Source organism: Diadema setosum, chromosome 19, assembly GCF_964275005.1.
Source record: "Diadema setosum chromosome 19, eeDiaSeto1, whole genome shotgun sequence".
Lineage (NCBI taxonomy): Eukaryota > Metazoa > Echinodermata > Echinoidea > Diadematoida > Diadematidae > Diadema > Diadema setosum.
Window position 1 is genome coordinate 1397137 of NC_092703.1, and position 16219 is coordinate 1413355.

The following is a 16219-nucleotide window of genomic DNA, read 5'->3' on the forward strand; positions in this document are numbered from 1 at the left end:
GGCTAATCAGGCTACTGACATCATGCCGTATCTCATCGGCCTCTGCCGGCTTGAACTGTCCCTGTCTGATTGCTGATTCCGTGGCTGTAATCAACTCAGACACTGGTAATTGTTTAGGAGTCACAGCATAGTTCAATCCTTTACTCAAGACGGATGTTTCATGCTCGGATAAATCTCTCGAAGATGAATTTCTTACCCAATTGTTCGATTCCTGATCTCCGGATCCAGTTGAATCACGGCTCCTCCAATTATTGTCGTTATCTGCCCGCGATGTATATGTTTCACGTAGCCTAGAAAACTTTTCAATATGGCGCTGTTTCGTGCGAGTGTGTTGTGCTAACTGCGCATGTGCAGTGTAATCGGCGATTTTCTTAGCCACTTCTGGGGGAAATTTATCCTGAATTTCCTTCTGTAATCCGTCCTGTTTATGTTGCAGAACATCCAGTCTATAGTTGACGTGTCTGATTCTTTCATTTAATAACTTCTTTTCCGCAATTCTCAAAATGTTGTCCGCATTGTGCCCACGAACATTACTCTTGAACTGTACGCTTTTGGGAATGATGGCGTTGTGAGCGCACCTTAGATTGAAACGAAGGTGGTTCCGAAAATTCGCGATTTTCCTTGCCGTCTTTTCATGGTTCCTACACAACTTCACACAATCCTGACCATATTCGTGTCGAATATGTTGATGAAAGTTATTATTCATCCAGTCGATGTAGATTTGAGACGAATTATGAATCGAAGAACTGGAATTTAACTTACGTTTTTGGCAACGTTTCGCTGATTAATCACAATCAGCTTCATCTGGCATCCTTCCAGAAGAAGGCTGGTCGTTATATACGTGAAGCTGTGTAGTATATACAACGGTATACCGCAAGCCCACCCATACCAACCAGTACCTTCATTTCAACTCCCATCACCCGCTTGTACATAAACTGTCAGTCATCAGAACACTCTTCCATAGAGCAGACTTGGTGGTACAAGATCCAACCGAAAGAGCCAAAGAAAAGGGTGACACAAAACAGGCACTAGCTAGATGTGGATATCCGGATTGGTCGTTCTCCAAAGCCGAGAGTCCCAAACGAACTGGCAATAAATCCGCCCAAAGAAGTGGCACTAGCTCCAGTCGCACAAGGTAAATCACCATCACCATCCCATACATATATGATCTTTCTGAAAAGATCAAAAGGGTCTTTGGAATTAAAGCATGGAATCTCCACCACCTTTAAACCCCACAACTCGCTACGGAAAAAGCTGGTACATGTGAAGGACAAGATTTCAAAAGAAAAACAGAGGAATCTGGTATACGGGGTGAGGTGCGAACAGGAAGACTGTCAGGACTTTTACATCGGGGAAACCCAACAATCCCTCAAAGCCCGTATGAGTCAACACAGAAGGCCTAGCAGTGTGGATTTCAACCCTGACTCAGCGGTATACACACATCTAAAAGAGAAAGGCCACTCATTTAACACAAAGATGTGGTCATTTTAGACAGGGAAGCCAATTGGTTCAAGCGCGGTGTTAAAGAGGCCATTTGGGAACGAGTGGAGGAACCTAAACTGAACAAGAAGGGGGCTTACGGTTCAACTTGTCACATACGTGGGACCGGGCAGTCCGTGATATTCCAAGTCGTCTGTCACGCACAGGTAGTGCACCCTTGCGTGACGTTCCTACACAGCTTCACGTATATAACGACCAGCCTTCTTCTGGAAGGATGCCAGATGAAGCTGATTGTGATTAATCAGCGAAACGTTGCCAAAAACGTAAGTTAAATTCCAGTTCTTCGATTCATAATTCGTCTCAAATGGATCAAATCACACTTGCAGAATCGTCAACAACTAGTAGTAGTTAATGGAACTTCGTCTAAACCAACCCATGTAACGAGTGGCATACCACAGGGCAGCATTCTTGGACCGGAGTTATTTCTCATTTACATTACGATCTGCCTGACATCATTGGTGTGCCAACGACGACAGTTAAACTCTTTGCCGACGACACCAAACTCTACTCTGTGGTGAACAACATCAGTGACCACACGACCCTGCAAAGAGATCTTGAAAACCTGAGCAAATGGGCAGACACATGGAAGTTACCTTTCAATACAGACAAATGCAATGTGGTTCATTATGGGAGGAATAACCCATATTTTGACTACAGTCTTACATCTCAAGGTCCCTTCATCTCATCTTCTACCACTGAGAAGAATCTATAGGTGTCACGTTCGACAATCAGCTGAAATTCTCAACTCATGTAGACAACATCACAGCAAGTTCAAATCGTAAGATGGGAATTATCAAACGATCATTTTCTTCACTAGACGAACGATCATTTTCTTTACCAGACGAACGATCATTTACTCAACCAGGGAGGTGGGATCCCACTCTACTTAATCTATAGGTCTAGTATACACTGCAAAAAGTCCGGTGTTAAATATGAAACATCGAGCTGGTGTTAAATTTCCGGTGCTCATTCATGGTGTTAGATTAACACCTTCGGGTGTCATTTCAAAATTTAAAATTTTTTTTTTGAATAGTTCCTTAGTTACTGCACTTCTTGTTAATTTTGAACTTCAACAAGACGATAAAGAATTTTCCGATAAAGTACTTGATTTTTGAAAAAAATCTGTAAATACATTTACACCACAGTAACACCAGTTGGGTGTGGTCTCCTATTGAAGCTGGACGGGTGTTATACCAATGAAATTAACACCACCAATATCAAATCAACACAATGCGGTGTCATTATTGAATTAACTCTAGCGCAGTGTCAAAAATATCACCAGCCACAGTGTCAAATTAACACCACGAAGTGCCAGGCGAACACTTTTTTTTTAACACCGTCACAATACATTTTCTACACCTGTGGGTGTGGTCCTCTATTGAAGTTTGATCGGTGTTAGATTTAACAACCATGGTGTTAAATCTAACACCGATGTTTTTACAGTGTACGCCCATCACTTGAGTATTGCTCCCAGATATGGCACCTTGTTTGAAAAGGGATACATAGAAGATAAAGTCCAAAGACGAGCAACCAAGTCAATACCTAACCTCAGAAATCTCACATATCCGGAGAGACTAGCAGAACTGAAATTACCTTCATTAAGTTACCGCAGACACAGAACAGATGTTATCCAAACGTTCAAGATTATGAATGGGCTGGAAGACATTACACTAAGCAAGTTTTTCAACTTGAGAACTGACAACAGGAGTAGAGGGCACAAGTACAAGGTGACGAAAAACAGATGCAAAACTCAAAAGCGGTCAGAATGCCTTCTCACAGCACATCATCACGGAATGGAATAACAAAAAATCTCCCGGATTCTACACTGGTAAACAGTACATCACTCAACTCTTTCAAATCCAACTTGGAGAAAGCATGGAAGTCAAAAAAAGGACAAATACAACTCGAACAACAATGTTTATGCCCATGTTCTCACTAAAACCGCACAGCACAAAAAACAAAAGTTTGTTAGTCACCGTATCCAGATGATGGAGCAGCAGAGGGGCAAATAAGTTCTGTATAACTTTAATGCCCACCACAAGGTATGTTAACCAGGTATGACCTCGGATTGGCCTCTCACCTCGTTAATGACTTCCGGTTTTACCCGTTTTATCATCGCAGCCATCGCTTTGTCCGTCAACAGCCCGTCTCCATGGCGAGTGAAGTAGAAGCTGGAGACCAGAAGATCCAACGGGTCACGGATAATGTTGATGAAGTAGACTTGTTTCCTAGAAACAGATGCAAAGGAACACCAAGAAATGATGTGCACAACTTGAAGTGATGCCTTCCCAAGAGTTAAAAATGAGCCTCTTGAATTATAATCCATACAATTACAAATTTATAAGTTCAAAGTATGAGATGGTACTCTTCACACGCCTCTGTTTTATCTTTGGTGTCTTATTATCAACAGGAATAATCAAACCGCGGAAAATGATGAATGTTTTCGAGACTGTGATTTAGGCTTTGTTTAAGGCACAGTATCACAATTACGAGACCAAAGATGGGATAATTGGAAATAAAGGCTCAGAAATAGATTACTGTTTCGGGAGGCAGTCAGAAGATTTTGCACGGAGGTATTCTTCCAGCGTTAAACACGATGAAGGATCTTAATGGATTCTACTGATATTAAAAAAACAAAAAACAAATCTGATTTAAAGAGTCTATGTCCAACTTGAAGTAAACTTGTCAAAATACTGTTATTGTGAAAACTTTAGAGAAATATTTTTGATAACATTAGACAATAAAGTGCTCCTTTGGGTAAAAAAAAATGTAAATTTATTACGGAGTTTCGCATGGGTTTGTCTGGATGATTGACAGATTGATATGTACTGTTTCGTCGATGGAAGTGAGATCTTGCTGCAGTATAAATCAATGTAGTGTGACTTACTTGTCAAATCCGTGGTAATGGACATGGCCCTCTATAAACGCTTTGGTCTTCGACTTGACCCCTTCCACAGTTCGGGTGAAGAGCGGGAGTCGAGACTGTGGTCAAGGTAAAAGCCATTATACTATGATAACAGTATGATATTTAGCATTTACTCAGAGGGAAGCTCGATAGACGCTAGGAGCTGTTTTGATTCATTGTTTTGCTTCTCCTCATTTGTTGTTTATATCGCTTTTCAAAAAATCTGACTCCAAGAATCTGTTCATGATCTATTATCTCTGAAGCTATTTAATCATTACCTTTAATACCTCACCTCTCTCTTTCTCTCTCTTTCTTCTGTCATTATTTTCCCATCTTCCAATCTGCAGCTTTTTGAGTAAATGTGTACTTTCATTCCTTTTTGTGATATCACGTGTTGTATACAATTTGATAATTCTACAATAATAATAATATTAGTCATAACCAACGGTTTATTTCTTCACACAAATTTTCGTGTGTCTCCCCGCCCTTTCTCAAGTGTTGATCAAGTGTTGAGTATCTATCACTTGAGAAAGGGCAGCGAGACGCTCGAAAATTTGTGAGCAGAAATAAACCGTTGGTGAATACAGCATGAACTTTGTTCCAGTTTTGTTTCTTATATATATATATATACATACATATAATGTGTTTGTGTGTGTATCCAATGATGCTTGATTAACCCAGCATTATTCTGCCATGAAAACATCATACTATAATTCGAGCAACGTTTGTCTGTCTGTTTGTTCCTCTACTCCTCCCAGGTCCTTGGTCCTATCTCCATTAAACTTAATGGGTGGATGCAGAATGACCGCGAAATTGCCCTTAAGGGGTTCATTTTTGGAAAGGTCAAGGTCACTGGGGTCAAAGGTCAAATAACTTCTAATCTTCGTCAGCTGCAATAATGAGACACCCGACAGAGGGCGCTATGTAGGCCTACTTATATGGGGATTCCCCCAGAAATATCCTCAATGGGGATTTCCCAGGTGTAGGCCTACTTATGCTTCCAGCAAGTTTGGCCAAGATCGGACCAAGGAGTAGCGCAAAACAGTTATTTGACCTCCGTTGCCCCAGTGACCTTGACCATTTCTGGGGGAATCCCCATAAAGGATTTCTGGCACTCCACGGGTACATTGACTAGTATCATAAAAACGGTGAAAATCTTCTTCATTCTTTCATTACAATCATTAAGTTTTCACCTTAGTTTTGGCTAAAGAAGAAATAGTTCGAGAACTATTCGAAACACCCAATCAACTTGATTCTTTAAACATTTTCTTAGTCAAAAATTTATTTAATTCGAAATGTTCTAGGACAGAAGGACTTTTATTTCCCCAAAATTACCACTTTGGAAAATTTCTAGTGTTCAGCATTGTGTTCATTGTTGACGACTTTATCAAATTAGAATTGTGTGGTGCGAACCCACTTATCACACACTTATTATACAGGGGAGATGTAAATCATTATAATTCCATGTAATGAAGAGAGTAGTATGAATATATCTAGTGTCATTTTTTGTTTTTATTCTGTAACTATTTTTTTTTTTTTGCCAGGGTAACCTCGTTGGTCACCAGGATGTTACCATGACGTTTCACATCCTTTAAACAGAAGTGACCTTCGAAATAATTCATATCGTGTACATTCTGCCTCAGTGGTACAAAACAGTTTTATAGAGAAACACTATGTCTATTTAAATTACTATGAAGCAGTCTTTGATTTTAACTCTTTATGTGCCATGTTCGCACGTCCCACTCAGTCGGCGGCATGCCAACTTCGCATATTCCGCTCAAACGCACTAATCGATAAAATTAATCGTCTAATCCCGTGGTACAATGAAAGCTTTTCTCGCGCTTTTGTTCCTTTTTACAGCTTGCATTCTATGTGGTGACTGACTATCAAGCGGTGTTCCCAACTAAATTTGCGTGTAAATTCTAAGTTAAAAATGATTGGCCGTTGTCTTAAGATGATCTATACCGTACTGGAGTGACATTTTTGTAACTTGTCACTGAACCGCCAGAAACTTTTAGCAAAAAATTGATATCATTCATTATTCATTTCTCTTTATTTCTACCCCCTCTCTAGCTTGCTCTCCATTGTCTAAATGATAATTGTCTTAATATCAATTCATTAATATTCACACTGCATTCATCTAAATTCTGGGGGTAAATACAGCGATTTTAGTACAACACATCAGAGAAAGTTTGAGGAAAATCAGACAATCCGTTTAAAAGTTATGAATTATCAAATTTCCTGCGCAATCATCGCTGCAGCACATATTTATAATTTTGGGTGAACTCGTCCTTCAAAAATCGTAAAAGCTTCACATTCTAAAAATGTGAAACGAAGGTAACCTGCTATACAGAGAGGGGATACCTCGTTTGTTGTTAGTGCCAGGGAAACCGGGCCATGGATTCCATTTTTCTTGGCAAGCCATTCCACGACTTGGAGCAAGGTCCGACTGCCACACTTCGGCACTCTGTTGTACACAACAGTAATATCCTGTTTGGTGTAAGAAGGACGTATCAACAAGATCGTTAATATCTGAACGTTTCCAAGGATTGATTCTAACTTTTCTGGAACATAATAATGTTATATTAGTAAAAATAAAAACAGCAAAAAGCAAAGCAAAACAAAACAAAGCAAAACAAAAACCTAAACAAATAAACGAGCATTATTATCACCAAACACGATAAGAATTCAGAAAATAGCCCGATTTTAATCATATGTACTGTTCTACAATTTTCTCGTATCACTGCGTTATAACAACACGGGAAATTAAAAAAAAAAAAAAGAAATTGTGGCTTCGCTTGTGTTACGTCAGGTTTTGATGAAACATTTACTATTTGTTTGATTTTTATTGCAGATGATGAACCTAAATTTGCCTATAAATTTGCACCTTGCAATTACACTGAGCACATAACATTTCATTTCATTTCATTTCATTTATTTCCATATCCAAATAATACAAATTTATTGTAACGTAGGACATTAACAATTTGTATGAGGTTGGAATGTCACAAAACAAATACATACATTCGTGGCAAATAAATACTGAATTGCTCATGATAGGCACATATAGCTCTTTACTTTTAATTCTTTTTTTACTCACATCATGGGTTAAAAAGTGTGTGTATGTGTGTGTGTGTGTGTGTGTGTGTTTTTAAGTAGCAAATTCTTGAGAAACTGATACAGTTGTCTAAAGTGAAATGGTAATCACGTTCAATCTTTCATTCACCTTCTGTAAGTGTGTGTAAGCTGTTGTTTCGAGATATGAATTGTATAGCAGGAGGGAGCTGATGAGCGAGGTGGTCGGGACAGTGGAACACAATACAATCGCGTCCACAATACACCAACGAGTGGTAGGAAGAAGTCGGAATATTCATTTGGTGGAATTTGAGCGTCGAATTGCAAACGATAGGGCCTATTACACTGCAGGATTCAATCATGCCATAAGCAATATACGTCAGGACTATAATACTCATAGACAATGAATATTAAATACCGGCGGACGAGGTCACATCTTCCCTGCGCGGTCAAGCTTCTAGAGCTTCTAGAGTCAGAACAAGGCTTGAGGCGAGCCTCTGTCTGGCTCTTGTCTTCTATTGGGGACTGTAGGTTCGATCAGTAAAGGTGTTCAGACTTTGTATCTTTGCTTAGTCTCTCGCACCAGTCCATTAAGTGTTAATCATGAAATATTTTGCGTGTTATACGTTCAGATATCTAGGTAAGTAACTGCCTAGAAAATGATTGAAGTTTACTCATGACCAATACTGAAAGTAGGGCCTACACACGAAGCATTCATGAACTCGGATTGCCAAATCATGATTTAAACTGAATGTTATTTGATTTATTTCGTCTGTATCTTTGCTATTTATAGGACTTTACAGGTAAGATACATCTAAATTTTTACCGTTCCATTCCCCTAAACCTTTCTATCTATTCCCTTTCCTCATTATTTTTGCCTCTCTTCCTCCTTTCTCTCTCCTTCCTTTGCTGATTTGTTATCTGGTGGCTCGGGTAAAAAACATTTGGCGCAAAATGGAGCAGCAAATATCATGTTATTCAAATTTCTGAAATTTAATTCCGGGATTTTTACCCGCAATGCCTTTCAGGCTACACCCGCGAGCTCATGAGAGATGTCGGGTCAATATTTTGTTTAAAATCGTGAAAAGTTTTTTTTTCCCTCTCCAACAATTTCTGTTGCTTCCATCAGGTACCTACAGAGGAGACGGCTCATTTTCTCCGTTCCATTCACCTGTCGTTATATCTACACAGGTCAACATTCCAGTGGCGGATCCAGAGGGGGCGCCTCGGGCGCGCGCCCACTCTTTATTAATTTTTTTTTTAAAACAAAAGAAATATAAGAAACAAAACGAGATGAAACCCGTAAGTAGCACCAGAAATTTAACTGTTTGCGCCCAAACCCTTTACGGAATTCCTGGATCAGCCCCTGATGTTCATTGGTCAATAGTCAATAGTCAAGGGGGGGGGGGGGGGGTAAGAGGCATAATATTGGAGCAATACCGACGAGTCGCTTTTATGGCGTCATTACACCTTCGCGGGCTTTTCAGCTTTCTAAATGAGGTATTACACATAGACCTGTCCAGTCAGTGATTATACCGTTGCTTTCGTACGTGAGCCACCGTTTGGAACTCTCAGCATTATTCATACATTACAAATAATGTATGAAGATGACGGGTTTGTAAGGATTAACTGTGACTCGAATAGAAGGGAACAAGTTATCATGGCATCACTCAGCTATACGGGACCTTAATTTACCACCTAGACCGGTTAAACTTGTAGTTTCATACCCATACCAACAATTTTATTTGTGTGTGTGTGTGTGTGTGTGTGTGAATAATTTTAGTTAATTTAATCAAAACCTAATCAAAATCGTGTTCAGTAGTGTTTAGTTTCATAATAAACAATTAAAGTACACAGAAAGGACATGGACGAATAAAAAAAAAAAAAAAAAAAAAAAAAAACACTGAGCAGTTCTCGCGATTTTGGGCCTAATATTCACCTTTGATTTCGGCCCTATATTCCACCTCCGATTCAGTCATTATTGGGATATGACGATGCACTAATATCGCGCTGACATTGAAACATCGTTTGGCGTTATGAGCTGGATTATAGAGCTGGAGTGCATTTTTATCAGGTCTTCGTCACAAGCAAATGCTCACTAAATGCTGTCTATTGGAGTCCCTCAGCCCCATACACACCTTCGGGATCAATTGACTTGTGACATTGCCAAACGTGACGGCTCGGACTCTCTACCACGTATACCGCGAAACATTAAACGGACAGTGACCAGTACAAAACTGAGATATCGAAAGGAATACAATGTATGATTCTCTCACCATGATATGAATATAGTTCGACTCCTCCTCAGCCAGTGCATCAGTTTGAAAGTGTGAATACAATCATCAATCGATATGATTTAATGTTGATAATCATCTATGAACCATCTATATGCTCAACATGACAGCCAACTGTGAATCGTAGAATGTCATGATATCTGCCTTCTTCCAACCTTAAATCAACAGCATTAGCGATCGTGAGAATAACAATGCTTACCGCAACCTAGATATATGTGTATGAGTGCTTCATTCATCAAATTTTCAGAAGGTTGCATCATTCTAAAACTGTCAATACTGCAAACGAAACAACATGGCCGCTAACATCGAAAATGCCCTCAACGCCTTCATCAAAAGCAATAAATTCCTCGATGCAATTCGAAAAGCTGCATGTGAAGGCATTCAAAAGGAGCTAGCAGAGCTAATTGACATGATCTATCGCAATGAAAGAAGTGAGGCGAAAATAATGGAACTAGAAACCACAATAGCCCACAAGTCGAAGAAATTTACCACCTGAAAAAGGACGTCGACACTCAACACCATGCCTTTACAGCCCTACAGAGGACAATGAACGCACAAGAACAATACTCGAGGAGAAACTGCTTAAGAGTTTTTGGCGTTGAGGAATTTGCCAACGAGGACACCGATGAACTCATCTGCAGACTTGTGAATAACCGGCTTGATGTCCCACTCCATGCAGAAGCTTGAGAGTGCTCACACCGGATTGGAAGAAAGCAGACCGAGGCTAACGCCGGACACAATCACGTCACATGGAGCTCAAAAGGAAAAGAACAGAAGCCACGCCCCATAATAATTGGCCAGAATTGGTCAACGCCACCAGCTGAAGGGATCTAGAATCGCAATCGAGAAAGATTTAACAAAAGCAAACGCGGAACTTCTGCAAGAAACAAAACAATGCTCCAAGGTTCTCGCAGCAAGGCCGTTTGATGGCAGGATCATAGCATTAATGCCAGCCTCAGGAAACAAGACGATCAAACGTGCTATCACGTGCGAAAATGACCTAAACTTGAAATGACTACTGCTAGTTTCTTAGCTAAATGAGTGCATCATTATACCACAGTCTTAAATTCGATGCAGCTAAATATTGTTGCATTTTTAGTCATATTTCACTGTTTATGACTTTTTGGTAACCCCTGTTCAGTATTGTACAACATACTTGCTGAGTGTGCTTTTTTACCTTTTCTTTTAATTTGTAGCTAATGGCAAGAAATATCCATGTACTTTGTGCTCTAAATGTGTCCAAAATAATCAAAAGGGTCTTTTATGCACACATTGTGAAAGATGGGTGCATATTTCATGTGCAAGCATCCCTTTAAATGTCTACAACGATTTATCACAACAGTTTTTCGACTGGAAGTGTCCAAAATGCTTGATGAAGCAATTGCCTTTCTATGATGAGAAATGCATAAATGATTCAAGTAGTAATACAAAACGCAAACCTCAAAGAGTAAGCCTAATAGGTGGAAACGGTTTATATGGATGTGAATTTAAATTCAAGTCATTGCGTGGAAAAGGTTTGAAATGTATACAACTGAATGTTGTTAGTGTAATGAGAAAATTTGATGAGTTGAAATCTATCATCCTGCAGAATGATGTTTATGTTTGCGCTCTCAATGAAACCAGGTTGGATAAAGGGATTCAAAACAGTGAAATAGAAATCCCTGGTTACTCGATTATAAGAAAAGATCGAAACCGAAATGGTGGAGGTGTAGCCATTTATATTCGGAATAGTATTTGTTACAAAGTCTTCGAACACCGGTCTTTATTTGAGTTGGAAGCTATCTTAATATCGATCGAATTGAGAAATTCTCAACCCATTCTTTTTTTGAATTGGTACAGGCCGCCTAATTCTGGACGTGCAGTCTTAGGTACGTACGAAGATATGCTAACATTCATGGGAAATTTCAACTGTCATTCACTTATCATGGGTGATACAAATGTTGATATTTATAGAAAACCTTTTTCTCCACATATAAGCAAATGTATTCAGATAAATAATATCTACGGATTTATCAATTAAATAGTACGAAATGCACCAGAGTTGCTGAAGAGACAGCCACTCTTATTGATCATATGCTGACATATAACACTGACTGTATAAAAACCTCAGGTGTTCTCGAGGCAAGCATGGGCGACCATTTCATGAACTGGAAAACAAACAGCTTAACCACCCATGACCACAATTATGTAACCTTCAGAAAGTCAAAAAAATATTGACTGGAATATATTTCGTAAAGATCTCAAGGAACAAGACTGGAATGAAATTGAAACTTGCCTTAATTTGGAAGACGCTGTTAAGAAATGGGAAGAAAAGGTCTTACTAGTCACCTAACAAGCGCATGCCTATAAAGACAAAGCGTATGCGTAAGAAATACTCTCCTTGTTTGAATGAATCGATTTTTGAATTGATGAGAGAAAGAGACAAGGTTAAGAAGAAAGCGATTACACAAAATAATGAACAGTTGTGGAAGGAATATCGACGGCTGAGAAATAAAGTTACTAATGTTATAAGGAAAACGAAAAAACAGTATTACATCAATAAATTGTCTGAATGTTCTGGAAGAAATGAATCCTGGAATGTTCTAAAATCTTTTCTGCCAAATAACAGTACATCGTCTCATCAAATCAACAAACTGAAAAAAAAAAATCGACTGGAATTGATGGTATATCGGTTGAGATTTTGAAAGTCTATAACGTATTTGATAAATGAATCTATCATTGAAGGAGTTGTCACAGAGTAATGGAAAATAGCCGAGGTAATTCCGATATATAAAAAAGGAGATAAGTCGAACCCTGATAATTACAGGCCAATTTCCCTACTGCCTTGTATCTCGAAATTACTCGAGCGCATAGTTTCGTTGCAATTATCACACCATCTCAATGCGAACAATGTCTTAACACCGGTTTAGTCTGGATTCAGGGCAAATCATTCCACTGTAACTGCCCTTGTAAAGGTAGCTGATGAATGGCTTTTGGCCATGGATGAAGGTGAATATACTGGGGCGATATTCGTCGACCAAAGGAAAGCGTTTGACACTGTCGACCACAATGTAATTTTAGACAAGTTGTCGAGAACTGGCATAAATGGAGGTACACTTCAGTGGTTTAAGAGTTATCTGACGGGCAGGAGGATAGTGACTAAGGTCAACAACGCATTGTCTGATGAAATGTACTCACTCTTGGCGTGCCCTAGAGCTCTCTTCGTGGCCCTCTACTGTTGTGTGTTTTCATTAATGACCTGCCTCATATTTTCCAGTCATGTCGTGTTCATCTTTATGTGAATGATACAGTCATTTACTACTCCAACAAAGATGTTAAAGTTTTGGAGTTCATTTTAAACAAAAGTTTTGGATCAGTGGATGTCACAGAACAAACTGTTGGTCAATTATTCAAAGACCATCAATATGCTTTTTGGTACGAGATTTATGCTCTCATAATACACTAGATGTAAAAATAAAAAAAAATACCCAGATTCGAAATGTTGAAACGATAAAATATCTTGGAATTCATATCGACGCTGAGTTGAAATGGAATATTCATGTAGATAAAATGTTCCAGAAAATCAGTAGACTGATTGGTGTTCTTGGAACATGTTGTAAATGAATCAAATTTGAATTTCATATATAAATCCATTCTTCCACATTTTATTACGGAAACGTTATCTGGTATTCCGCTCCACAAGGTTCTCTGTCAGCCCTTCAAAAGCTACAGAATAGAGCGGGCCGTTTGATTATGAGAGTAAAGCCATATTCTTTTGTTTCTACTCAACATATTCATGATATTTTGGGCTGGGAATCTCTTGAATACCGATATAAAAACAATATGAGTATGATGATTTATAAGATATTGCAGAATTTTCTCCCTAATTACAAGTCTGATAATGTTTCTAGAAGATTTCTTAATTATTCACTGCGTTCAAATCAGAATTTGAATCTTCCAAAGCCAAATTCTAATAACTGTACAATGACTGTTGTTGTTGTTTTTTTTAATACAGGGGAATATCAATATTGCTCAAGGAAATTCGTAACGCATCAACTTTAAGATCTTTTAAAATGTCATTATCTGATTATCTAGATAAAGCATTATGGTAAAAAAAGGACTCAATGGAGTACCAAATGTAACAGCCATTTTTGGTTGTTGTGGGGGGGGGGGGGGAGGGGGGTGTATGAGTCTTGCCTTTTCTTTTGTAAGTTTGTTCTCCTCCTCTTCTTTTCTTTTCCTTGCTCTGCTTTTCTCTACCTATCTCTGATTATTGTTGACTCTCACTGTACCAGTTCGATATATGATTTTCATTATTTTTTATGTTTTGTATATACAGTGTATTATTCATGTATCGTATTGTATTGTAAATTCGGAACCCTGTGGAAGAACAGACATATTTTGAAAATATGACTGAACAGGCAATCCCCCGTTTCTTCTGTACGTATATGCAATGTATATGCAACTTGTAACGTGTGTATTTTTATATGAAGACGGAAATAAAAACAAACAACAAACAACATTGTGTAGTACGATACCCATATGCAACGGCATGCTCAATAACGCCTGTATACCCGTGTTTATAGCCGTTCATTTCTGACCTCTTTTCATGTTCATATGCGATTCTGTGACGCGCTATGTGTATTTTTGGCATGGGCAGCGCCATTACTGCGGTGTCTCTGAGTTCCATAATTGTTTTGCTTTTAATTTGTCAATTTGTTACTGCCAGTCATACATTAAGAGGTGTAGATTTTCAAAATATTTGAGATTCATTCCTCCCAAAACTCTTTATATGCCATTTCAAGCAGAAGCGATGATCGTAATCTTCTATATAGGCTCAAAATTGTAATCAATTCCAGTCTATGACTAATCTGAAATGGCATTAATGCAAGAAAAGGAATTAACCTACGTCCTGTAGAACTGGTACACCGTAACGGGAGTCGCATGACCTCTGCAAAATAGCCTCAGTGCCGGAAGAATCGTTCCATGCAGAATTCTGACTGATGTACCTCGGTGTTGAGTTTGCCTCGCGGGCCGTGCATTGGCAGGACGAATGTTGTGAGACGAGTCGTTTGCTGCTGTTCACAATACCTTGAGAGTTTTGAAAATGGGAAAAAGTATACTAATTATCCCTGTAGGGATTGAAAGCACTATTAGGCTGCGTTCACATAGAAGTATACTACTAGTATTCGGGTACACGGTGCGCGTTTTCGAGGGCACGCGAACAGCTTGAATCGAACGATAGGATTTCCTAACACCGGATCACATAAGAGGGCACTATTCGAAAATGCCGAATAGCATAGTAGAGTGGTAAGGAGAGTGGATCACACAGTGCCAACCAACCAGGTGCTTGGAAGTTTACGTTGGATGACGCTTGAAGAGAGGTGGCGTTTGAACACTTGTAAAGCAGTCTTTAAGACACTTCATGGCAACATGCCCGAATATGTGCAAGAACTCATCACGCCCCTTGGTAACATACATTCATATCGTACGCGAAACACAAGTTATAATGGTCTCCATTCCACAAGTTAAAACTCAAGCAGGAAAAAAATCGTTTTCACACTATGCATCATGTATTTGGAATCAGCTCCCCGCTGAAGTCCGAAACGCCACCTCTCTTCAAGCGTTCGTAAGAGCATACATATCTCACTTGGGGTAGAATTCGGGTATTTATTGATATTCCTGTTTAATGTTAAGGTATCATTTTTTTTTCTCAAATAATATGAGTTTGTGTATTATTATCGAAAAGGATTAATTTTGCATTTCTTCATTTATGGCGCTCCGCGGAATCAATGCCAGCTTCGTGATCTACAGTGCGATGCCGATGAACGGATTTGTATGCGCTGCAAGTGCATCAATCAGCGGGTTGACCAGCTTTCAGTGGACTTGAAGAAAGTCCAACATGCCGTGGAAGCTCTACTTGACACCACACGTAGCGATGCATCTACTACAACATCTCATCTCCCCCATTCATCCCAAGGCAGATCGAACACGCGCCAAACATCATCATCTTCACTGCAGCACCCGCCACCTAGAACTCGGCCTCAGCATCCTCATCCTATATGCGGACATCATCCACAATTACACAACAACAACAACTACTATCTCAACCAGCAACAACCAGCTTCATCTCATCAATACCTACCACCGAATCGTCCCAGTCATCAGACACACCCACTTGCTCTACAAAGAGGTGCCAGTGATTAACACCAATTCGGCCGACCTCTCAACCAACCAACGAGAATGGCGACACAACCAATTCCACCACACATGGTCTTCAATGCACCACATCGACATCTGCGATACATGCCAAGCTATGCTTCCGTATTGCAAGCCCCACCCACGGTTCGCGATGAGTGCCAAAATTTGGGAGCCCATACGGTGTGAAAAGTGCGGTGAACCAAATCATCGTGCCTTGTCATGCAGACACACCTATCAGCTGCAATGTAGGAAATGTGCAAACTAC

The 16219-nt window shown here is 39.4% G+C and overlaps 1 protein-coding gene across 1 annotated transcript in view; it reads right to left on the reverse strand.

The window, feature by feature from the left end:
* Positions 1–16219, reverse strand: part of LOC140242874 (heparin sulfate O-sulfotransferase-like) — a 38663-nt gene that overhangs the window by 7199 nt on the left and 15245 nt on the right. The window contains exons 2-5 of the mRNA XM_072322620.1: positions 14663–14844; positions 6770–6895; positions 4388–4482; positions 3581–3728 (exon numbers count right to left, since the gene is read on the reverse strand). Of these exons, the coding sequence (XP_072178721.1) occupies positions 3581–3728; positions 4388–4482; positions 6770–6895; positions 14663–14844 (551 nt within the window). The remainder of the gene's footprint in view (positions 1–3580; positions 3729–4387; positions 4483–6769; positions 6896–14662; positions 14845–16219) is intronic.